Genomic DNA, 25,281 nt, shown 5'->3' with positions numbered 1-25,281 from the left:
CAGAAACAGCACTGTCTAGTGGCCACTAGTTCAGAGTACATGTCACATCCTATAGGATAGCACGTCCAGTTCTCAGATCTTGAGCCCCAGAGTTTTTAATAGATCATTGCACTGCTTTGCCAGGATAACTGCTCCTGGTTTAGGATGTCCGTGGTGAGATCAGCAAGTCTTGTATTAGTCTGTCGCCTTCATCCTTTCTCTGTAAAATGAGTTTTTTGTGAGGGATACAATGGGAATGAAAAGGACATTCATTAAGTCTATGGGCGGTGGTGCTGGCAGAAGCATTACAGACTGGAAAAGCAAATCCTTGTCAGAGTTAAGTATCCAGAGAGAACAAATGGTTTTCTCTTCCACTATGGAGGGCATTCAAAGTAATTGACCTACTACCAGGTCTTGTTACAGAATGGGGCCCTATTGGGGGCGTAGCATGGGCCTCTGCTGTTGGCAGTTTGGGTAGTCAGCAGATACAGTAGCCAAACCAGCCTTACTGAGAAGTCCATGTGCTTGACGCCATGCATAACCGCTATCTCTACCCTAATGGATCTCACTGCTTTATTTGTGAGCTCATTAGGTAAGCACTGGGGGAACAGGGAAAAGAGGCTGCCTGACATCCATGATTGGGACATCTTGTTCACTTGATGATTGAGAGATTTCTCCAGAGTGGTGGACTTTTGGTGAGCTGTCATATGGGACATAAATATTCTCATGAATTGGTATCAATACTGGTCCTGTAAAGTCGAGATGATGTTGGGGGGGGGGGTCAGGTGATGCAAAGGGAAACAGTAAAGTAGCACCCTCCAAATCAATATTAAAATATAGGTCCATTATCTATACTCAGCCCCTTGAGAATGGCTAAGCTAGTAAGCATTTGAGTGATGATTAAGATCTGGCACCAGACTGATGAGGTTAGACCAGGGAGGAAAGCTCTGAGAAGTTTCATTGACAATAGAGGTAGGAAGAGCCTAGGACTGAGAATCTGAAAACCTGAATTTGACTTTCAGCTCTGTCCTTTAAGCTATATGACCATGGGAAACATGCTTTGCCTCTCTTGGTTTTACCTTCCTTGTCTATAAAACAGGGTTAATAATAATTTATTTGCCAACCTCATGGAATGTTAAGGTCTAAAAGTGAGATAATGCATTTGGAAGCACTTAGTAAAATATAAATTACCATTCAAATATAAAATGAATTTTTGCCATAAAGGAAGGGCTCCCACAAATTCTGTTTAACTTGGAGGAGAAAGAAAAAGGACCAGGACAGATGCTTGAGGGATGGGCCAGGCTGATGGACAGGTCCGTTATTTATAATCTCACCAGCCCTCTGCTTTAGACCAAGAGGCCTGTGGAGCTGACAGAAGTACCATAATCTGGAAGAGTCCATGTGAGAGATGCCTTGAAGCCTATTTTTGGCTGTGCCTTTTGAATCTGTCTCAGTTAATAGAGAAGCCAACATGTATGCACATGTTTTAGATTAATAATTCCCTTGATGGGTGGCTCTGAAAACCATGCGAGCAGATAATGAGGAAGCCACAGAGAGTTTTTATTGGCTCAGGAGCCAGAGGAATTACTTTTTTTTTTTAATGTGATATTCTGAAACAAATCCCCTTTCTTCCCTATCTCAAATCTTGGAATGTGTCTCCTGAGTACAGAATGAGATGGATAAGTGATGAGTCTGCTTCCTTGGACTCATGTGGGTGATCAATTTAAATAACCCACAAAAATAGTCCATTTTGGGGCTCTGTGTGCACACGTACACATGCGTACATGTGTATAAGTAATCCACACTCCGTGTGCATCCCCCAAAACCCCCACAACAAACATACTGTTATACCCTTATAGTACAGTGTTATTTGTTAGATGAGAAAGCAAGTTTCATGGAACAGTGGAAATGAATGATCGTGGAGAAGAAGGGAGGCTTGATTAGAGATGCAGACACTTAGGATGGGGGTAAGGGATAAAAATACCTTTGGCTAGGACGCCAGGGTTTGCTGGTAGCTACATGTAATTTTTCTAATTATGCAATGCTGCATTCTACGTAACGACAAAATGTGAAGGGAAAATACTTGTTTGGGCACTTTATTGAGTGCCTGCGATATGCCTTTCTCAAGGTCTTGGCTCCCTAGCAGCTTACAGTGAGAGCAGCGGGTGACATGGTCATACATCTCAGATGAGAAGAGGCCAAAGCAATAGGGCTATTGAGCCAAGGCCCTCTATGTTCCTAATGTCAGCATTTGCTTTCTGACTCTCTGCTCCTTCTTTCCAAAAGAAAGGTCACATAATTATCAAGTGGCAGAGCCAGGTTTCATACACAGGCTGCCTAGTTCCAGAACCTGAATTTAGATGATGACACAATTTCTGCTTGCTGGGATCTGTGACGCTGTGCAGATTGGCAACCTCCTCCATGTTGCAAACCTCCACTCTGGCTTAGGACAAAGCCTGCAGGTTGTATTCCTGAAATAGACCATCCCCTAGGACACACCGCCCACCAAACCATTCCTCTCCAGCCCCTATACCCGAATCCTGGGGTGTTTCCGTTATTTTTTTAAACTTCTCCTGAAATTACATTTCAGGGAACCAGTACCATGTACTTCCAGCTAAGGGTCATCAGAGTTCAGACCTGCAGGTTTTGTGTGCAGAAGATTGAATTCTCAATTACATTCTTTCTGCATACTGGAGACTCATGAAGGGCAGGCCATGAAGCAAACCACAGAGCTCCTGGGGATTTGGTCATTAGTTGTCAGGTTGGAAGCTTTAAGATGGTTCTCTGTAGAGCAATAGGAGATGATGAAGGCACTAAGTTATTTTAAAATACACCAAGGATTCTTTTGACCATCCTTTGCACTGAGGCTAGTGTTGCAATTTCACTCCACAAGGATTTGTTTTGCAGGTACCCAGTGTAGATGTTATGAGAGATTCAAAGCCTACGAAATGGTGCCTCTTCCTAGGAACTTTAAATCTAGTTGAGAAGACATGATACACACCTAACAGATCAAAACGCTGCATAATTATGTTAAAAATTACATGTAATCCAGTACCAGTATGAAAGGTGTTATAGTAAATCAGAACAAAGAGAGACAAATAATAATAAAACCACCTAGTATTTATTGAGCACTAAATATGTGGAAGATATTTTATAAGTACCTAAAACTATTAACATTCTTCATCCCCCCAGTGATTGTATTGAATTTGATACGAATTTTACCCCAATTTTAAAGATGAGGAAACTGAGGTCCAGATCAGTCAGGGAACTTGCTCAAGGTCACATTGCTAGTGAGTGGCAACACTTGGATTTCAACCCAGGCAGTGTGGAACCACTGTTTGCTAGCGCTCTATTCTGCCACCATTTCAATGAATCTGTTGGAGTAGCCTTCATAAATGGTGTAGGACTGTCTTCTAGCCCTAAAGTCTACACTACAACAAGGCTTGAAGGATGGTGTAGGTTTGGAAGATCGTGGAATATATCATAGTTTAAAAATAATATGATCACAGTGGTTGTAACTAGCTGTCTTTTCGTTGAGCACTTATTTGAAAGTTTTCTTTTGCAGTGCAATAGATCACATGTTCAGAATCATATGGAGATAGTATGATATAGTAAGAGGAACATGGGCTTTGAAGTCACACAAACCTGGGTTTGGTCCTGGATCTGTCTGTACTAGCTATGGGACTGCAGCTTAGTTTCTTAAACTCTCTGAGTTAAGTACAAAATCACATTGGTTTTAGCCAGCTCTCTTTTATTGTACACTTAGTAAGTGTACAATATGAGCTTTACCTGCATTACCTCATTTAACCCCCTTGGCAACCCCATGAGCTAGGAATTACTATCCTGATTTTACAGATGTAGAAACTGTCCTAGGTCAAATTATTAGTAAGTAGTGGATTAGGGATTCCAGCCCCAGCTTGTGATTATGTTCTCTGACTGCCATCCCTACAGACTAGGCCATGATTTTAGCTGGATGGCCTAAGTTAAGACACAGTTTAAATGTGCAGAATATTGAAAATCATTCTTAGTCGGCCCCTAGTAATTTGCTGTTTTATTGTAATTTCATACAAATTACAAGAGTAACATAAAGAACATTATATTTATTAAAGGTTCTTAAGTATCTAAATATTAAACAATCTTACTAATTATTAATTTACAAGAAGAAAACAGGTGATAACACAATAGCAGGGAGGAGAGGAGTGGGAAGCAACCAGCTCAAGCAGATATTAAAACAAATATTGTAACGTGACAGGGGTTAAAAAGTGTTGGTAGTTAGGTTTGTTTTTTAAAGGAGGTACAAATGAACTTATTTACAAAACAGAAACAGATTCACAGACATAGAAAACAAACTTATGGTTACCAGGGCAGAAAGTGGGTGGGGAAGGGATAAATTGGAGTTTGCGATTTGCAGATTTGCAGATACACACTACTGTATATAAAATAGATAAACAACAAGTTTCTTCTGTATAGCACAGGGAACTATATTCCATATCTTGTAGGAACCTATAATGAAAAAGAATATGAAAAGGAATATATGTATGTATATGTATGACTGAAATATTATGCTGTACACCAGAAACTGACACATTGTAACTTGACCAGACTTCAGTTAAAAAAAAAGCAAACATGATAGTATGTGAGTGAATAAGCAAATCAACAATAACAAAAGTATACAGCACTCAAACGGGTCCTTGTCCAAAACTTACTAGATAAACGAGAAAGGGTGCATACTGTAGATATTCAACAACTGGTTATTGACTGAATGAATAAATGAACAAGTCATTGCCAATCAGTGAGGAATAAAGTGCTTATGTGAAAATTTCATTTTATGTTTTGAGCATTTTCATTTTCGCACATGTTATCAGCTGTACATTTTACAACAACCCTGTGAAGTAGGTACTATTCACTTTCATTGTGTGGATGAGGAAACAATCTGAGAGAGATTAAGAAAGCAGGCCAAATTCACACGTCGCATGCGTGACAAAGCAGGACGTGAATCCAGGTTTATCTGACCCCCCCAGTCCATTTTCCTCCTATCACATCACACTGTTTCAAGATGATTGCAGCCATGCACACAGCCCACTGCACGGCAGAGCAAGCTGCAGGGAGGACTGTAGCAAATAGTAGTAGTGCTTGTGTCAGGGAGGTGCCTTATGGATTTTATTTTATTTTTTTGCTATTACCCATGTGTATAATTAAAAACCCCTGTTGTATACAAAATATTAATGAATATTAGAGAGACTAAAAGGTAAAAAGACAAAACTGAGGTGACAGAAAGAGAATGCTTTCCATCTGGTAGGAAAGTTCTCAAGGACCAGAACCATGCCTCATGAAGCCGATGTTAAACTTGATTTTTAGAATCTCAGTCTTATGGTAACAGAGCTTGCATTATACTTAGTTGTTTTTTTTTTTTTTTTTTGTCAGAAAGAAATCTAGTGGGTGGTTAAGGGAGCCCAACTTTACTTGCCTGGGTCAGTGTGCCCACTATGCAGGCTAGAGTCTCAGGAGTTTACTCAGAGGCTGCAGAGATGACAGTATGTACCACAGCTAGTAGGAGGGGTATCTGGGAGTTAATGAAGCTGTCTTTTTCAACTATGCCATCAGAAACAAATTTAATAATGCCCCTTGGCTGTAATCCCTCAGAAGGGGACACTGGGAGATAGTTTATCCTATATACACATGCTCCAAAAAACAGTCCAAGATTCATACATGCTCATTCTGCATGGTGGAAAGTTAGCCTGGTTGAAACGATTGACTGGTTGGTAATTTTCAGTATGAAAGACTAAGACAGGCCTTCTTCAAGGACGCCTTCTTAATATCCTCATCCTCATCCTCATCCTCAGCAGCAGCAGGCACACTTGCTGAGTAGGTAATACGTGGCAGGCCCTGTACTAATTGATTCGCATGTCATTTAAGCCTTACAACAAATCTTGTAAAGTGGGTACTATTGTTTATCATCCCCATTGTACAGAGGAAGAAGTTGAGACTAAGGAACTTGCCAAGGGCACACAACCTCCTACTAAGTGTAGAGAAATTGCTTCTTCTACTTTGATCACTGATAGAGATTATTCCCTAACTGGGTCTGAATTAAACCTGGGAAGAGGCTTTCCCTCCTCCTCACCAGTTCAAAGCCTGTAGGATTGCATTTTGTCTGCAAAGAAATGGTGGTGAAAAGCACGAGGATTTAAGATTTGGGCTATTGAGTATTAGCTGGTCCTTTTTGTCTGATCCACGTCTGACTGACAGTACCTGCACACTCTCTGCCTGGCTTTTGGAGATGTTTTTCCACAGATGGTTCTCTGCATACATCATGGTCTGTTTCATCTGTTGAAAAGATGAACCATCAATCATGATCGCTGCCCTTGAGACGCCTACCATCTAGACAAATGGTAATGTTGTATATGGATTGCATAACTGCTTGCATGGTTAAAAAATGTGAAAACAGCACACAGATGCAATCCTAAATCCTTTGCAGCAAAGAAGGAACATAGTGCAGAAATTGAAAGCTTTGGGAGAGTGAGTGTGAATGAGTGTTTGGAAAGTACCCAAGAAGATTTTGCGCTACCTTTGACTGCATGAAGGCCAGTTGCAGGAGCTATTTGAAAAACAGGAAAAATGGAGTGAATATGGCATGTAAAGATGTGAGACAAAATCATGATAACGGGAATGTTGAGAGAAAGCTTGAAAGAAGAAATGGAAAGCCTGAGTATGGGAATATTCAGGGGAGAACACCTATAGCTCTGAATTCACTGGGTAAGCAAGAACTTGTGTTTATGTAAGAGAGAAGGCAGATAGTGAGAAATAGTTCAGAAAGTTCTATTCAGGATGGGAGGTAAATACAGATGTTGGATGTTTTAGAGTAGAAGGAAACTAATGTGGCTCTCTGGACTGAACTTACCAGTTGTACTAGTGCCTCTGAATTCTTCTCCTTGTAGGTAAAGGCCAGCTTCTCATACTGAAAAGAACAAGCAAAATTTATTGTCTCATTTTCAGGTGCCAGAATCTGGCTAAACCCTTTACATGTATTATCTCATGTCATCCTCCAAAGAACTTCACAAAGTACAGTCCCTAACAGATGGGAAATTTAAGGCTTGTGGAGAGTAAGTGACAAGTCTAAGTTCACGCAGATTTTAAGCTTAGGGCTTTTTGACTCCAAAGCACACATGCTTTCCCAGGCTTTCCATGTTGGGAAGTGTACCATTCTTTCTATCCTTAAACAATATGGGACAGAACTCAAGAAACTAGTATGGCTGGCAGTCAGGCTAGCAGCTCTCTGATGAGTCTTCTTGTAAAGGACATATGCACTCATTTATGATTCCACCTGCCTATATTATTGAAATTCACACACAATCTGAAGTAATAGTGTCACTCTCCTCTCCCCACAATTAAATTTCTTACCAAACCAGTTCATAAGGAATAATACTGATTGATTTTGCTCATCATTTGTCTTGATTAAAGAATATCTATGCAATAAATCAGTCAACACATAGAAAAACAGGAAGAAGGACAGGAAGTAAAAGAGGCCTTCCAGCCATTAAGGTTATACTAGGCAATTAACAGATTAATTCGTCCATGGCTCCTAATTAGCTACAGAAAAATATAAACATAGATCTAGAAAATTTGGGGTATCACTAGGTCTCAGGTAACATTAGTAAATGGGTTGAGACAATTGGCTTTTAAGACACTAGGCCACAAGGTTGTTTTCTTTTAATAAACATCTTTTTAGTAAGAACCTCTAATAGAGCCAGAATCCCTAGGATTCTACCCCTCAGATCCTGTATATATGTTTTAAAATCATTGTGAAAACACAGAACATAAAATTTACCATCTAAACCATTTTAAGTGTACAGTTCTGTAGTGTTAAGTATATTCACATTGTTGTGCATCAAATCTCTAGAACTTTTCATCTTGCAAAACTTAAACTCTATATGCACTAAACAACAATTCCCTATTTCCTCCTCCCCCCAGCTCCTGGTAATCACCATTCTACTTTTTGTCTCTTTGTATTTGACTAGTTAAGATACTTCATATAAGTGGAATCAAACAATTTTTTTTGTCTCTTTGTGGCTTCCTTTTGTCATGTAATAATATACTCAAGTTTTCATTCTGATCCTGTTTTAAAATCTCATGAAGGCCCTCCTTGTATAGGTGAGAGTCAGGACTTTTTTTCATTGTGGTGAAATAAATATAACATGGAATTTAACCTTAGTGCCATTTAGTATAATTTGCAATGTTGTGGAGTCATCACCACTGTCTACTTCCAGAACATTTTCACCATCCCAAAAGAAAACCCCATACCCATTAAGCAGTCAGTCTCACCCTAGCCCCTGGAAAGCACTAATCAGCTTTCTGTCTCTGTGGATTTACTTATTCAGAATATTTCATGTAAATGGAATCATATAATATATGACCTTGGGGTCTGGCTTCTTTCACTTAGCATAACATTTTCAAGTTGCAATCATGTTGTAGCATGTGTCAGAATTTCCTTCCTTTTTATAGCTGATTAGTATTCCATTGTATGGATTTAGAGCAATGCTAAAACTATGATGATCAGTACCCACTACCTTCTAAATACCATGATAGTCTTACCAATTCCATGAATCCTTCTCCCATAGTATTAACATACACTCCACAGATTCTTATCCCAAAGCATAGTGTAGCATATTTTTATTTAAATATATCATATGTGGATGCCTAACATCTCAAACTACAAGCCAATCAATTCCTTCCATGGCCAGAACTAATTCTCTTATCTTTCATATGTCCCCAGATGCACAAAGACTAGTATCTTCCTCAAAATACTTAGTAAGAACATGAGTTTCTATCCCAACTTCATCACTCACCAGCTGTGTGACCTTGAACAAGTCTTTTTTTAATCTGTCTGATTCTTGGTTTCCTTATCCATAAACTGAGGATAATGGTAGCAGCTATCTCATTGGGGTTTTGTGAAGACAAATGACTTAATGCATATGTAAGACCTTTAGAATAATGCCTGGGACATAGTAAGTGCTCAGCAAATATTAGCTGCTATTATTAGTAGTAGCGTTTAGGGTCAAGTGGAACTGAGGTCAATTCCTAGCTCCGTCAATGATTAACACTACCTGTGGCTCCCATTTGCATGCTGTGTCATTGCAAGCTTGTTGCTTACAGTACCTACATGTGCACACAGGTACAGGCTCCTGGGTTATAGCTCTCTGACAGAGACAGGCTAATTTTTTACCACTGCCTCTCATCTATATTCTCTCCTTTGGTGTCCTGTAAGACTGCATTGCAGTTAGGTGGGGCCACATGACTGCATTTTGACTGATGGAATGTGAATGGAAGGGGTGTACATGACTTCCAGGTCTGGCCCATAAAATCTCCCCCGAGGTCCTCCTCATATTCCTCTCCCTTTACCTCCTAGTTGGATGTGAAGTCTGTAATGGAGGGCACTAAGCCCCTAGAAGATGATGGGAGGAGACTGGGTCTACCTGCCAAATATCTTAGGACAAAGGAGTGAGTAAGAAATAAACTTTTTACTATGTTAAGTCCCTAAGACGTTGAGGTTGTTTGTCACAGCAATTAACCTTTAAGACTAATATAATAATCCTCTAATTTACATGCTCAGTGCTCAACTAGATTAAAACTATAGCATCCTCAAAAAAATTATAGCAACCTCAACTGAAATGCACAAATTCAGGTGTAAAATTCATTTCCAACCTAGGGCTTTTCCTTTAGTTCTGTACAAACTGATCCATCCAAGCAGGGCTAGGACAGTGATGAAATAGTGAGGTGACCAGGGCTCACACTCTCAGCACTGTGCAAATGCAGGGCCAGCAAACTAAGAGTGATGCCTCCTTAAAGTTGGCACCCTAGGTGCCTCACTTGCCTCACCCTAATCTCTATCCTGCATCTCAGTGCCCCTAGTAGTGATGTCACCGTATACCCCTATACCCTGCCCCATTTTCTAACACTCATCCTAAGCCTGGCAGCTTCCTGAAAGCTGGTTTAGTCACTAATTTGCTGTTAACCGGAAGCAAGTTAATTGACTTCTCTGAGCCTCAATTTCCTCTTCGGAAAAGAACAGTACCTGTTTCATAGCACACAGTAAGTGGTACAATTGATACTATTATTATTCTCAAAACTGCTGAGGAGAATGAGTGAATTCCTTTGCTGACAACTTCAATGATTCCCTGCTCCCACGACTGCTCCCCCCCCCGCACTCTTCAGGTCAACCCTTGGCATCTGTGTGTGCTAGGACACATATGCCCATGGATTCCTTAAATGGGAGAGCTATGGCTACAATTTCAAAGAACCTTCATTTGGAAACCCAAGCAATTTTCAGGACTGGCCCTTACTTGCTAAGCAGACAAAAGGAGCCTGAATGTACTCCCTCTCCACCAGCTGCTTTTCTTTGCTGAGCTGGCTGACCTGTCCCGACCTCTCCATAAAGATGGTCTAATATGATTCCTTTGGGGAATTAACTTGCTCTTTGCTTTGGTTCACTGGCTGTCTTTATAACAAGGGCATCTGTTCAATGGCCAGATTTGGCCTTGGAATGGGCTCCAGATCCAGCATTTTGGGGCTGGTGATAACGCAGACATAGGGAGCTCTACCAGTCTAGCACCCTCCACCCACAGCATGGCCAAACACACACCCCTACATATATGCTTCGTGTGCCTGTTGTGAAAATGTAGCCCCTTGAGGATTCCAGTAGAAGTACTTCCTAGGGGCTGACTGTTCTAACTTTGTCACCTCATATTGGTAGTATAAGGGATTTGGCTCCCATCCATTTTAATTTTGAATAAGAGAAACTGGGGACTAGGAAGAGGAAAGGAAATATAGAGAATGAAGATGCTCTGCTGCTAAAAAATAATATCATTTGTGTGTGTGAGAAAGAGAGGGGAGGAGGTGCAGAGAGAGAGAGAGAAGCAGACAGAGAGACAGAGAGTGGGAAGGGAAGGGAAGAGACAATGTGATGCCAGGGGTAGGAAACCCAAGATAGAAGGGAGTAGGGGATGCTACAGTGGATGATAACAGAAATAAAAAAGAAGGAAAGAAAAAAACAGGAAAGCAAAAGTTCAGGACACAAAAAGGGAAAACATAAATAGAGATGTGAGAAGGAAAAATTATTGAGAAGTAGCAGAGGGGGGATGAGAAGGTGACAAGCCAGGGGCCATTGAGAGGGGAAGGGAGTGGTAACAGGGCTTGTGCCTCAAAGAGCTCAGGCAAGGCCAGACAGTGCCAGAGGAGAAAGGCCAACCCTGCTGCAGCAAGCCTTAGGGTACAGCGCATTAGACGGTGAGCCCTCTCTAAGGCTCTGCTGCCCACCTGGGACCATTTCTGGAGTGTTTGCAGGTATCATGGAGGCCCCATCACAAGCTTTGCTGCAGCTTTATCTCACTTGATATCTGTCTATGGGTGCTGGATCAAATGAGGAAATAAGAAAAATAACTGTTCCTGGCCACTCCTCCTCCACAGTCTTTGCTTTGGGGCCCTACATTTTGGCTCTGCTCTCAGGACAATAATGAATGAAAGATGGGAACTATGAAGGAAGTTAACAGGTACAGAAGGGGTTCTGGGTCAAAGTGCCATCCAGTTCAATGTCTCCCTTGTTCCTCCAAGGCGATCAGATAACTGTGATCATTTAGGGCAAAGTAATAGCACAAAGAGGAGAGGAAATGTAGAGCTAGGATACCACGGGGGGCCCTGTTGTCAGCCACCTCCTCTTGATGATGCTGGCAGCAAAGAGGAAGTACATGTCAACTTGGCAAGCCTGAGAAACCCACTCCTCTGCCTTGCCCGGTGGCTGCAGCCTCCCAGTGTTAATGCCAATGCCTCAAGGCACAAGGACCGCCCAAGAACATAAAGCCCACCTGAGACCCTGATAATCCTACTTTTGGGGTGACTGTGTAGGACAGGTAGGGTTGGTGAAGAGCTGTTGGGGACCAAGGGTGAGTGGGGAACATTTTAAGGTAAATAAATACTCCTGAATCTTCCCAATTCTCCAACTTTTTCTCTGTCCCCCTTCCTCTCCCCTCTCCTCTCTTTTTATACCTGATTATGTATATATTTACATACTCCTTGGTTCATGATATGTTATCATCATTGGCCAATGCATGGCTTTATTTATAAATCTAATATGATAAAAAACTGTGAAACTACTGCCCAGTGGAAAAAAACTAGAACATTACCAACACATGTACATCTACTTATATGTTCCTACTCTGTCCCATTCCTTTGCCTCGCTCCTTGCTACCAAAGGTAACAACTATCTTGCTTTTTAAAAACTATAGTTGATTTATGGTGTTGTGTTAGTTTCAGGTGTACAGCAGAGAGACTCAGTTACATATATATATATATATTTTTCAGATTATTTTCCATTATAGGTTATTACAATATATTGAATATAGTTCCCTGTGCTCTACAGTAGGTCCTTGTTGCCCATCTGTTATACATATAGTAGTTTGTATCTGTTAATCCCATACGCCTAACTTATCCCATCCTCCATCTCTTTCCCCTGTAGTAATCATAAGTTTGTTTTCTATGTCTATGAGTCTGTTTTGGTTTTGTATATAGATTCATTTGTATTTTTTTTTAGATTATACATATAAGTGATATCATATACTTTTCTTTGTCTTTCCCTGTCTTACTTAATTCTCTAGGTCCATCCATGTTGCTGCAAATGGCATTATTTTATTCTTTTTTATGGCTGAGTAGTATTCCACTGTATAAAATACCACAGCTTCTTTATCCAGTCATCTGTCGACAGACATTTAGGTTGTTTCCATGTCTTGGCTATTGTGTAAATATTGCTGCTATGAACATTGCAGCGCATGTATCTTTTCAAATTAGTTTTCATCTTGTTTGGATTTATATCCAGGCATGGAATTAATGGGTCATAGGGTAGGTCTATTTTCAGTTTTTTAAGGAAACTCTATAGTGTTTTCCAGTGGCTACAAAAATTTACATTCCCACCAACAGTGTAGGGAGGGTTCCCTTTTCCCCACAAACTCTCCAGTATATATTATTTGTAGCTTTTTGATGATAGCCATTCTGACCAGTGTGAGGTGATACCTCATTGTGCTTTTGACTTGCATTTCTCTAATAACTAGCAGTGTTGAGCATCTTTTCATGTGCCTTTTGGCCATCTGTATGTCTTCTTTGGAGAAATGTCTATTTAGGTCTTCTGCACATTTTTTTTTATTGTGTTATTTGTTCATTACTGAGTGTATGAGCTGTTTGTGTATTTTGGATATTAACTCCTTGTCAGTTGCATCATTTACAAATATTTTCTCCCATTCTGTAGTTTGTCTTTTTGTTGATGGTTTCCTTGACTGTGCAAAAGATTTTAAGTTTGATTAAGCCCTATTTATTTTTGCTTTTCTTTTTCCCTGGGAGACCGATCAAAGAAAATATTGCTATGATTAATGTCTGGGAATGTTTTGCCTATGGCCTCTTCTAGGAGTTTAATGGTGCCATGTCTTATAATATATATCTATATATAGATATAGATATCTATATCTATATCTGTGTGATCTAGATAAGTTTCTCAATGTCTTTAGGTTTCAATTTTCCTCTTTCATAAAATGACAATAATGATAATACCTAACTCAGAGGATTGTTGTGAGATTTCAGTGCCTTAATGCATAGAAAGCTCCTAGAGAAGTATTTGGTATATGATTATGGGTAGTGGTGGTAGTAGTAGTAGCAGTAGCAATAGTAGAAATACCTTACTGTTGCCTGGATTGCTTTGCCTGGTGCTCATGTGCCACCTCCTCCAGGAAGACTAACCTGATTTCTTCAGTTGAAACCAATTTTTTCTACATTCCCATGGTACCTATTCACACCTTCATTCTGGCCCATGTTTTGTAGTAGTGCTATTAATAAATCTGTTTCCCTTTAAAGCAGTGGTTCTTAATATTATTAGCACATTAAAATCATTTGGGAACTTTTCAAGAGTCCTGATCTAAGCCCCATGTCACACCAATTGAATGACAATTTTTGAGAGTGAGACCCAGATGTTAGCATTGTTTAAAGTTCTCCAGGTGATTCTATTGTGCAGCCAAGGTTAAGCCCTACGCCTTAGGGCAGGAGTTGGCAAACTCTGGCCCCCCGGTCAAGTCCAGACCACTGCCTATTTCTGTATATAAATTTCTGTTGGTCTATTTATTTAATGTGTTATCTATGGCTAATTTGACACTACGATGGTAGAGTTGAGTAGTTGCAACAGAGTCTACATGGCCTTCAAAGCCTAAATCGTTTACTATCTGAATCACTGCAGAAAAAGTTTGTTGACCCCTGCCTTAGAAAATAATCTTGCTCAGTATAGGGACCATATCTTATTCATTGTCTACATATGCCTAGCACAGTGCCTTGCCCATAGTTGCTTAATAAGTGGTTGTCCAAGGAATAGATAGAAATAAGGTGGAGGGTCCTGTCTGCCAAATTCAGGCTTGAATTTCATTTTTCTAGTAGTGCTGGCATCAGCCTGTACAGTTGTCCCTCAGTATCCACAAGGGATTGGTTCCAGAAGCCCCTGCATATACCAAAATCCTCCTCATCACTGCCATCCAGTCTTCTTCCGTTTTAGGATCTCTAATTGGCTTCCATCTCTCCCAAGTCCCTCTAGTTTGAGAAACACTTGAATTGGTTGACTTTTGGGGATCTCTTCCAGGTTTGTCTTATGGGCTGTCTTGTGGTTTAATTATTTATGTCATAGTGCTTAGAAGTTGAGGCTTTAGAGCCAGGCAAACCTGAGTGTGAATCTTGGTGACTCTGATCTCACTGCTTACTGGCTCTGAGACTCTGTTTCTGCATCTGTAAAATGGGCATAGCAGTACATACCTCATAGGGTTCTTGGTGTAAATGAGATAATGCGTGTAAAACACTAGGCACAGCATTGGGCAAATAGTTAAGTACTCAGTTAAAGGTAGCTATTACCAATTTCATCATAGCTCTCATCACCACCAGGGGTCTCACAGACTCTGCCATCTTATAAGCCCCTTATAGGCAGGGGCCACATCCTAGCCAATTTTGCATTTGTGCCATGCCTGGTAATGCCTGTTACAGAGTGGGCTTTCAGTGTGCATCAATTGTTTGAATTGTATACTAACTGTCACTCCAAATAAAGCTTATGGCAATGATGCAGATGTCAAACTCCACCTTACCTCAGCCTTTCCGCTGCTTGTATCCCTAGGCATCTGTGTGTTAATCAAGGCCATATATCAGAAACAGGCACTGACATATGTGGTAATTTTACCAGCCTTGGGGCCATCAAAAAATAATTTGTCTACATTCTCCAAATGAACAGTAACTTTATTAAAATTCCTACCTGTAAAAAATACACAGCACATTAATTTTTCCTGGAGAAAGGAACTATCATTGGAGCGGTATTTGCAAAACACTTGTCTCAACAAGTCTAAATTGCTAAGATAGTGCTTAGATTCAAAACTTGAGGACATATAAAGGGTCAGATTCCCAGCCTTTGACAGGAAAATAAATTAAAAAGGCATTTTAAAGCTGGAGACCATTTTTCTTGCTTCAACACTGAGTTGGGCTCAGGGACTGACATGTTAGCCTGGGAATATAGTACTGTTTTGAAAATGTAACTGTTTGTATTAATAAAATGCCACTGAACAGAGGCTCCCAGGCCAGCATGCCTGGACTTGGCCACTTCCATTGATTTATTTAACACTGTCCTCAGGAGGCTAAATGGGGTAGACACCTCAGCCAGTGAGAGATTGCTGTGGGGCAGTGTCAAAACCCTTGTCAGTTCAACAGCAAAAAGCACAAGATCTGGGGTCCTCATTAAAGGTCAGGCCTCTGGGTACTCAAGGCCAACAGCAAAACCCATGGGGCAAGTGGGGAGCTTAATTTTTTAGCTCCTGCCTCCTCTTTCTGTGCCCTTTGCCTGACTGTCACCCCGATCCTGCAGTGCGTGATACATTTCTTTACACTCAGTCTTAAATTAATGGCAAATCTTCATGCGGGCCCTTCTCAGGGAGATTTACATTTATATAGAGGTCACTGGATTCAAAATAAAAGAATGACATGCTAGTAGTAAATAAACCTAAACAGATTCATACCAAGACACATCTTAGTCAAACTTCTGGAAACTAAAAACAGAAAAAAAATATTGAAAGCAATAAGAGAAATAACACCTTGCCTAGAGTGGAAAAACATAATTCAAATTACAGTGGATTTCGCATCAGAAACCATGGGGACAGAAGGAAGTGGCACAAGATTGTTAAAGTGTCAAAAGAAAGAACTGTCAACCATAAATCTTACATCCAGGAGAAATATCCGTCAGGAATTAAGGAGCAATCAAGATATTTTTAGATGAAGGCAAACTAAGAACACTAGTTGCCAGAAGACCTACCTTAAAAGACACAGTGTATGTTTAGATGTGTCAAGGAATTTTCTATAACTATTAGAAAAATGAATGAAATTTCAAAGTCCTGGAAGGCACTGAATTGCTATGTGCTTCTTTTATAGACTTCTTTCCGGAACATGTGTTTCAACTAGTGGCTATGTGAACACCAGTGACTAAAATGGCCTTTCTGTACCGAGCGGCTTTGGGAGGTGTAATTGGGTCAGTATGGCTGGTCAGGAGGGGTGTGACTTAGAGTGTTTCCCTCTTCTATCAGAGATCAAGCAGCTCTGACATAGCAAGATACTGATTTCAAATCCTAGCTCTGCCATTTACTAGCTGCGTGAATTTAGGGCAGGTAAGTTAACTGCTCTGAAGCTTCATTTTGTCACTTTTAAATTGAATTAGTAATATCTGCCCCTAAAAGGTGTGCCAAGTAATAAATGCCAGAAATGGATATTCTATCTTTCAGTAGTGTGAAGTTGAGTATCATTCACAATTAAAGCACTGGGCACAGTACTTGGATAGAGTAGTCATTTCATCAACTATTAGTTCCCTTTCGCTAGATGCACACAAATTCAGATTTTATCCCCAAAGGGATGAGTCTTCTATGCACAGGAAAAACTGAAATTCTACGTGGTCCTCTATGTAAAGTAAGCGGAATTGGTGGAATACAGTCACAACTGGCTTATCAGTGAGCTGGACAGATAAGAACTAGTGCCATGTAAGGTATGTACTAGAAATCAGTGAGCAGGAAGCAGGTTCAAATAGACCCCAGGATCAAAACTGGTATCAGGAAGCAATACCAATAATTCAGTGCATGAATGCTCAAAGTGATAGTGGCAACCAATGACTTGAAAGTGTGGTCCTGATACCAAGGTAGTTCTGCTGACTCTACTAAATGTTGTAACTCACTTCCAGGACTTTTATTTGTAAAATGTAGGAAGTGACTCTCGCACAAAGGTGACATTGAGGATTCATGATACTATATTCCCTTGAAGGTTTTTCCATTTTCTTGGCCAAGTGAGACCTGAAGTTTCATAGGGAGACAATAAAACATGGCCACCAATGTAGAAGGCTTTACAGGTGTAACACAAGCTTCCAGAGCTCTCCCAAGGGCATGAGGTGTTAGATTTTTACCAAGATATAGGTATAGCTTAAACCTCTATTTTGTTTTGGAGATGACTCTTATGGTCATAGGCAAGATGGTGCTGGGTTGGAAATTTTCAAGAGTCCAAAAAAGGGTGATATTTGTTTTACTATCATGGATAGAAGTGAAGGCAGTGACAAATGGGTCTCATATGTTGCCATCTGGACAGAATGTAGGTGGTGAGAATTGGACCAGTCATACACCCTTCTTTCTCTAAAGGTCCTGGGCAGGGGCTCATGTCTAGTCATATGTTATGTCTTCATTCATGGCAGTATATTCTGATGATTAGACTGAACTATGAAGTATTGTAAGAAGCAGTTACTTATGCCAAGTACCATGGTGCTGGGTGTGAGTGGAAGTACAGGAAATGAAAACCATAGGTATTTAGAAGTGTTATTATAGTTGTAGACAAATGAGAGGGATAAAGAGAGAGACTCACTGTTGAGGCAAGGCTCCCAGGGAGGCCTTCAATGGATTCACTATGGTTCATGCTGTGATGCTGACTTTGCATGGTGAAAATATTATTTTGTTTCTAGTGTGCTCAGAGATGATTAGGGTCTGGAGGATTGATGCTATTAAAACCCACAAAAACTGGTGTATAAGCCAAACACCAATTTATTCATTTATAATGAGAATTAACTGCCAAGTAGGCTAGAACACTTCATGTCAGCTGGTTAGCAAATTTTCTCTCCCCATAGCAAAGCTTATATGGGAAAGTAATTAAAATCAGATTACTTCTTAGAGCATGGAGTCAGAGCAAGGGGAGTTAGGTGACAATCTGAATGGCTAATGATACAAATTGAGATGAGCTGGTGCTTCCACCCCACTGTAGACCTGCTAAATCATCTGCTGGTCACATCCCCTTTCTGACTCTAGAGAGGTTACCAATGTCCTATGGCTGTTTAATTGCCCCCTTTTCTAGATTCCATGCAAACCATTCTCTTGTGAACAATTCCTTCTTCAGATTTGTAAAGTGATTAGATTATCTCTTGCTTGGTGTCATCAAATATGTATCAGACTTTCCTCCCTAAAACTACAGTCTTGATTGGACCTGGGGGTTCCCCAAGCCTTTGAAACTGCAGCCTACATCTTTGAGTAGAGTAGATCTCATTTGTTCTCTGTAGATTTTAATTAGTTTCACTCTCAGAGAAATTCACTTAGGTATAAGCTCCGAGGATGCATCCATGTAACTCTTTATGCTAAGTAAGTAATTCATTCTAACTGAAGTGGGTGATGTCACTATAACAAAATTTTGAAGTGGTCAACAAAATGGTTGCTAGCTATTAGGCAGTGAAGCATTATCCCAGTATCCTATTCATATCCTCAGTCTGGATGTTAAATTGTATCACACAGAGCACAAGAAGTCATTGATTGGAAACTCCTCAGCAAGGGGCTTCTGGAAATAGGAAGGAAACTGAAGTTCATGGCCTGGGATTAATTATCTGTTCTGAGAGGCTATGAAATCTGAAGATTCCTTGGGGCATAAGGTAACGTTGCTGCAGAGGGAAGGTCCTCTGCATAAAATAAAGTGACATATCTTTATATGTAAAAAGTACATACACATAAAGAGTACACAATGATAAATTGTGGCCCTAAGATAAAAAAAGATTGGTGATTAAGCCAACTGAATGCTCCTATCAACATTCCAGGACCATACTGGGGTCAGTAAGGAAAGCGACTAGAGGCCCTTGGGTTAGTCCTTTATTGCAGGATTGGTGGTGCTAGATCAGGACACCTGCAGGTAATACCAGAGTCAGTAAAATTCACATAGGAGGAGCTCATATAATCCCACTACACCAGGGGGAATTTCACAACTTTGCACAACTGGAATATATGCATTCAGGCCTCCTTGTTGTGAGAGCATATGGAGTAAGGTGGATGTATAGCAAGCTGTTGATAAAGGAGACTCCTTGTGAATACCATTAAGAATTGGCACAGTGGTTAGTGAGGCACTGATGAGTGCAAAGGATCTGTTAGTGCTACAGGATGAGAGGAATAAAGCCCTAGCTGGGCTTAAGTATTGTCAAAAAGTCAGCGTAATTCTCCAGGAACAGGGCCAAACTACAATGGCACTTCATGCTCTGAGAGGCCCTCATGGCTGCTAGGGAACATGAACCACAGAAATGATCCCTGAAAGTACAGTCTTGGCTGCCTGCTAGGGGATACAGAATTACTGATTTACTTCGGAAGACCCATTATGGGGATACACATCAGCACCAAGAAGCAGGGAACAGAGGACTGGTAATTATCAGAAAACACCAATTACCACTGTATATCCTTAACATTTTAGGGATTTGTGCCTTTCCAGCATAGCACTACTTCTGTTCAGAAGCATTAGGGATCCATATATAGATTTGATGTGTGCCAAAAGCACAACATAAGCAATCATATCATAGCCCCACTTCGTGAGTTTTATGTACAGATGGTGTTGATGTACATACCCCAGGATTTTAAAGATGAGATGGTTCAGAAAGTTGTCTGCCATTAATTGTTCTTCAAGGGTCCCCAGAAGTGGTCCATAAGGGTAGAGCTGCCCACATCAATGAGCAGTGATCTTAGATGGTGACCACGCTGAGACCTCTAGAGTCAGAAACTACTGCAGGGCCTTATCTTAATCTTCAGTGGAGATTTATTTAGCCAGATTCCCTGTATAAGGCAGCAAGTATATACTTTAGACACAGTAATTATGATGGGATACATACCCCAACTCTCACTACTTGTTAGAGTTCATTATCCTAGAGCATGCTGGAGCCTGAAAGTGGGTTGTTGGGGAAAAGGGGAGTAAGCTGGGATTGGTAGGGCCTGACTAAAAACATGTACCTGCCTGAAGGGCTAACTCTCAAGGAAGTGAACCAAAAGTTCCAAGCAGAGTGCTCAAAGGGCCATAAAATCTAGTCTGTCAGTAGCCAAGAGGTCCAGTTTGTTGGGCAAGCAGAAGTCTTTAAATTGCAACAAAATGCATAGCTGTATGAAAGGATGGTAGAGCTGTGTTTCCATGAAGGTTGGTTTGTGTTAAGCTGGACTGTAGTCAGTAGGTGGAACAAGATCTGCCCCTAGTAGGAAAATACTGGTAGGACGTGGAAATGCAATTGAGACTTCAGCCAAGAGTCCTAAACCAACAGAAAACTAGTATACACACCAGTGAGAGCAAGGGTGAAAGGCTTGTGTCCAACCGTAGGCCCAAAAGACTTGGGCCAACAAACTCAACCCAGGTGTCTACCACCCACTGGTGGGGATGGAGTTCCCAATGTATTGCCAGGGTGGTTTCCATTGGGTCAGCCTAAGCAGAGTTTTGCCTGTAGGTTTTCAGTACTCTTGGAAAACCCATCCCAACTGCAGAAAGTGCATGAGAATTGTTTTTATCATTGTTGGATTAAGTTTGGTGTTGTGTCATCAAATGAACAAGATTCAGCTGTTTGAATTCTCAGAAGTACATTAGTTCATGACTGACTATAAAGTGGTATCACAGTTTCCCACCTATATTTTAAATATTAATACAGGATTTAAATCAGTAAGGCTGGAGGTGACAGTGATGTAAGTTTACAATGTGACCTGCCTGGGCTCCTCTTACTGGTAAGCTGGGTTATTTGTCCTTGCTGGGGCTCGAAAACGTTTGGCAAGGCAATCTCTTGTGAAGTGACCAGCCTGGCCGCAGTAGAGGCATAGCTGAGTTTCTTGCTGGCGGGCTCTTTTGGCTGGGGTGAGAGGCAGCTGGCTTCTTCGCAGCTGTATAGGGTCTTCCTTGGATGGTGGACCCCTGGGGCTGAAGAGGGCTTGGTGGTGGACCAGGGAAGCCAACATTGAGGTCTGGGCCTCTGACGGTAGGAGCTCTGGCCTGTGACTACGTTTCTTGTCTAACTGAATACACTGAATGATAAGGTCTGGGAGATTGTTCATCATATCTGTGCCACTAATTTCATCCTGAATGGAGTCACCTAGTCCCTCTTGCAAGTGATCACTCTGATCGGGTTCATTATATCTCAGATTCTGAGCAAGGAGCTGGAAAGTAGTAGCATCCTGCTGAGAGAAACTGTTCTCTTTGTCAACCTTAGCATTCACCAGTGGGTTCATTTCCTGTTCTGTGGGCTCACCAAATGACTGCTGGAAGTCAGGAACAAAGTTCTCATATTGCTCCAACAGAGCACTCTCGTCGGGCCCAGATACGACCCCACAAACTTCCATCTGTTGAGGCAGGTAGTCAAAAGAGAACTTGACGTGAGCATCATCTGCAGGATTGGTGATCTTGAAAGTTGTTGAGGAGGTAGTTACCTGAGCAAGAAGCCCTGAAAGACTGGCAGGGTCATCATGAGACTGGGAAAGATGCTCAAGTGAGCAGGGTACAGGCATCACTGGGGTGGCTAGGGCAGGCATCAGTTGGTCCCTCAGAGCAGGGTTCTTCTCGGTCAGATGCCACATGTGTGGCTGCGGATTCAGATTCTCTGCCCAAAGGGAGGAATGCTCTACCTGCAAGGTAGGTGGTGATTCTGTGTAATTCTCCATTATATCTTCTAAAATCAAGTGGAACTAAGCAGAATTGAGTACCAGTGCTAAGGACACAATGGGCAGACGATGGGTTTGCTCTGTGATCAGAGAGATGGTGTCATGAGCAAGTAGCCAAAGCTGTTAGCTATGAAAAAGTCACAAGGGTCTGCTGAGAGCTGAGCTGGAGAAATGCCAAAAAGTGTCCACTACTCAGTGTTGCCTCTTCTTCATGGAGAATGCCAGTGGTCTGCACATTCAGAGGAAATAAGTTACCTTAGGACACGTAGAGGGTTTGGAATTAAGATAAATACAAACGTTACAGTAGATCTCTCTCCCCACTCCCCTTCTTGGTAATATAGGGGCAGTCTGCACTCAGACTAACTCTGTGGTTCTAAACTATCTTTCTTTATCAGAGAATCTAACAATCTTATAATCCAAAGTGACCTTAGAAATCATCCAGGCCAAATTCATGATTTCACAGATGAGAAAACAGGCACCCAGACCTAGCAAACAAGAACAGAGAGGTGAAACTGTTTGCCCCAGGTCATACAACTAGTTAACCCTGAAGCTGGCGTGTTCATCAGGACTGCTGTACTTGTTTGCTTACACTACTAGGGCATCACCAGGGAGGTTATTGGAAATGCAGACTCTCAGGTCCCACCCTAGACCTACTGAGATCAGTATTCCACTTCAACAAGATTCTCTAAGTGCACTGAACTTTGAGAAGAGCTGCTCTAGATAGCACTTAGCCAGAATTGTAATACTCACTGGTTGGACTTGACCCTCAGTGCTCCAATGCTAGCCTGCAGTGCTGTGGGGATCCAGTTGTTGTGGTGGTAGTTAATCCATTTTTTCTGGCTTTCTAGTCCCTATCTGAGGTCACATTTGGTTGCCATGGAGATGATTAAGCCATCACAGGCAAGATGAAGGAAGAGGTGAGGCTGAGAACCTAGCAAACAAGAACAGAATATTCTTAAAAGGATAAAGATCAAAATGTTCAGCAGTCCTCTCTGCATTGATAATAAGAATAAAGCAACCACTAAAAGTTAAAAACAAACCCCAAACATATGGTATATTGATTGAACTATTGTGCCATCTAATTCCTCTCCTTGGCCTTTCCTTGTGTAGTACAGTGTTTAAATATATTTAAATTGGCCTTTGGTGGGCAAAAAAAAATGTGTATCATTGAATGCAAGATTTGATTCCCTAGGTTTTATTTGATGGTGCCTCATCTCTAGACCTATGAAAGAAATTATTGGAAGAATGAAATAGTTTCAGATTAACAGCCAGAAACTTACCCAAACACTAGCATTAATCAGTTGGATGACTTTGAAGAACTTATTTGGTTCTCGAGGATAACTATCTTGTCTATCTCATAGTTGTTGTGAGTATCAGTGAGATAATAGGTGCTCTGAGCAGCAACAAAAAAATGAGATTTGCTTCCAAGACTGTTCCAGTGCAGCTGAACAATGCCAGTGATGAGGCCCTATACTCACTGCATAACGCCAAAGTAGGGAGATACTGTCATACCTCCTTTCTTTCCGTATCTCACCTTTCAAGTCTCCTATTTACCTTTCAGACATCTTTCACTTTCCAGCTGCCCATCCATGAGTTTATTCCTGCCAGCCCAGCTAGGTGTCAACTGATAGCTAAGATGTTAATTAATTATTGAGAGTTAATGATTGGTCTTTCTCAGGGCATTCCTTTTTTTTTTTTTTTAACTTTAACATGTATAAGAACCAGCTTGGTTCCATTCTCTAGTAATTCTGATTCAGTAAGTCTGGAGTGGATGCCAGAAACCTGTACAAGTTGGCCAGCAGATTTTTGATGCCAGTGGTCCTTGTGAGAAAAGCCATTCATACAAACACCATGGAATAAAGCCATATCAGTAGCATCTCAGAGAAGTAGGGACGGGGAGTAGATGTATTTGGAGGTTGTCCCTCAAATGACATAGAATAGGTGGTAGCCTATTCTACCTCCACATAAAGCGCACACTGTCCTTCACAACTGTTCATCTCTCCCAGGTAGGAGTGCAAGACTTCAGCATGTAGGTTCTAGAGTCAGACTGACCTGGGTCCAAATCCTGCCTTGGCCAAAAGTTGTGTGACTCTGGGCAAGTTATTTAACCTCTCTGAGAATCAGTTTCCAAACTTTAAAATGGAGATGACTTTAATACCTGCCTCTTGGTGTCATGAGGATTAAATGAGATGAAAAGAGATTAGCACAGCCTCATGCAGATGGCAAGTCCTCCATAAATGTTAGCTATCATTATTCCAGGTCTGCAGTCTGTTATCTGTGCTTTAGAATTTAAATTGTTTTTGGATTTCAGAAAGGTAAAACAGAGTATGTACTGTTTATTACATAACATTTCCAATAGTGTCTGGAAAAACATCCCATAATTAAGCAATTAACATTTCTGTAGGAAAAAAATGTCTGAATATTCATACTAAAAGAGATAAAGAGTAAGTTCATTTCAGTTCAGGTCAGGTTTTGCTGCCAAATGAGTTTTGGCACCAAATTAATGAAAAAATAGCTTCTGGTGTACAGAGCTTTTTGATTTCAGTATTTGAAGTTAAGGGATTGTGGACCCCTATCAAACTTTTTTTTTGTGGGAGGGCACAATTTCCTTCTCTGTCCCTGCTTTCTGTCCTTTTCCTCCACTCTCCGAAGTTCTGGAATATCTGTAGAGGTCTCCTGTTTCTTTGCAGAATGATGTATTCAAGGTGGCAGAATATTTAATTTTTCTAATTATGTAGCACTGGTGAAATACTTGCTAAAATTATAAGCTTTAGCCCAAATGCAAATCATACAGCAGCACTGCTGTCAATGGCAATGGCTTAATCCCTCAAAGAAAATCTACCTTACCTTATCGTTTTGGAAACTGCTCTCCTTTTAGAGGTCAATGGTCTTCTATTGGATTGTCCCAGCCGATTCTGGGGCAGAGCTGCCAGTCTAGAGGAGTTCCAGACCACAGTCTTGGGGAGATGAAGCAGAGACAGAGCTGGTACCTCAAATGCCCAGGCTTGAGATTGAGAGATCAGACTAGTGAGCTTGGACCAGGTCTGACACAAAACTGCATATGTTTAAGCTTTTCCTGAATCAGTATGTGTTTCAACTAGAAAAACAACACAGAAATAGGTTTAGTAAACTATTGCAGGCCATTTCCATGTTTGTGTTCAGTTTGACTGAAAACCATGGTTAACGGTTTCCCCGGATATACAACTACTCCACTTTGAAGTCCCTCAAGACCCCATTTGGAGAAGGGCCTGCAACACCCTGCTGCTTAGAAGAGAGCTTTGCGACCTTACACTGCTTTATT

General features: G+C 41.0%; 2 protein-coding genes across 6 annotated transcripts in view; one reads left to right on the top strand and one right to left on the bottom strand.

The window, feature by feature from the left end:
* Positions 1 to 25,281, top strand: part of LHFPL1 (LHFPL tetraspan subfamily member 1) — a 161,504-nt gene that overhangs the window by 110,616 nt on the left and 25,607 nt on the right. The gene's annotated exons all lie outside the window — the stretch shown is intronic.
* Positions 5,418 to 25,281, bottom strand: part of RTL4 (retrotransposon Gag like 4) — a 158,186-nt gene continuing 138,322 nt past the window's right edge. The window contains exons 1-4 of one of the 2 annotated variants that reach the window (XR_004317805.1): positions 24,828 to 25,069; positions 22,731 to 22,911; positions 6,878 to 6,934; positions 5,418 to 6,303 (exon numbers count right to left, since the gene is read on the bottom strand). Coding sequence is in view for 1 of the 2 variants with exons in the window: in XM_032474472.1 (XP_032330363.1) it covers positions 21,048 to 21,980 (933 nt within the window). In the remaining variant the exon portion in view is untranslated. Of the gene's footprint in view, positions 6,304 to 6,877; positions 6,935 to 19,783; positions 22,236 to 22,730; positions 22,912 to 24,827; positions 25,078 to 25,281 lie in introns of those variants that run through there. The other variant, XM_032474472.1, reaches the window with a different exon arrangement.

The sequence above is a fragment of the Camelus ferus genome, chromosome X (assembly GCF_009834535.1).
Source record: "Camelus ferus isolate YT-003-E chromosome X, BCGSAC_Cfer_1.0, whole genome shotgun sequence".
Taxonomy (NCBI): Eukaryota; Metazoa; Chordata; class Mammalia; order Artiodactyla; family Camelidae; genus Camelus; species Camelus ferus.
Note: the sequence above shows the minus strand (reverse complement) of the source record. Positions and strands in the feature narration are given on the sequence as shown.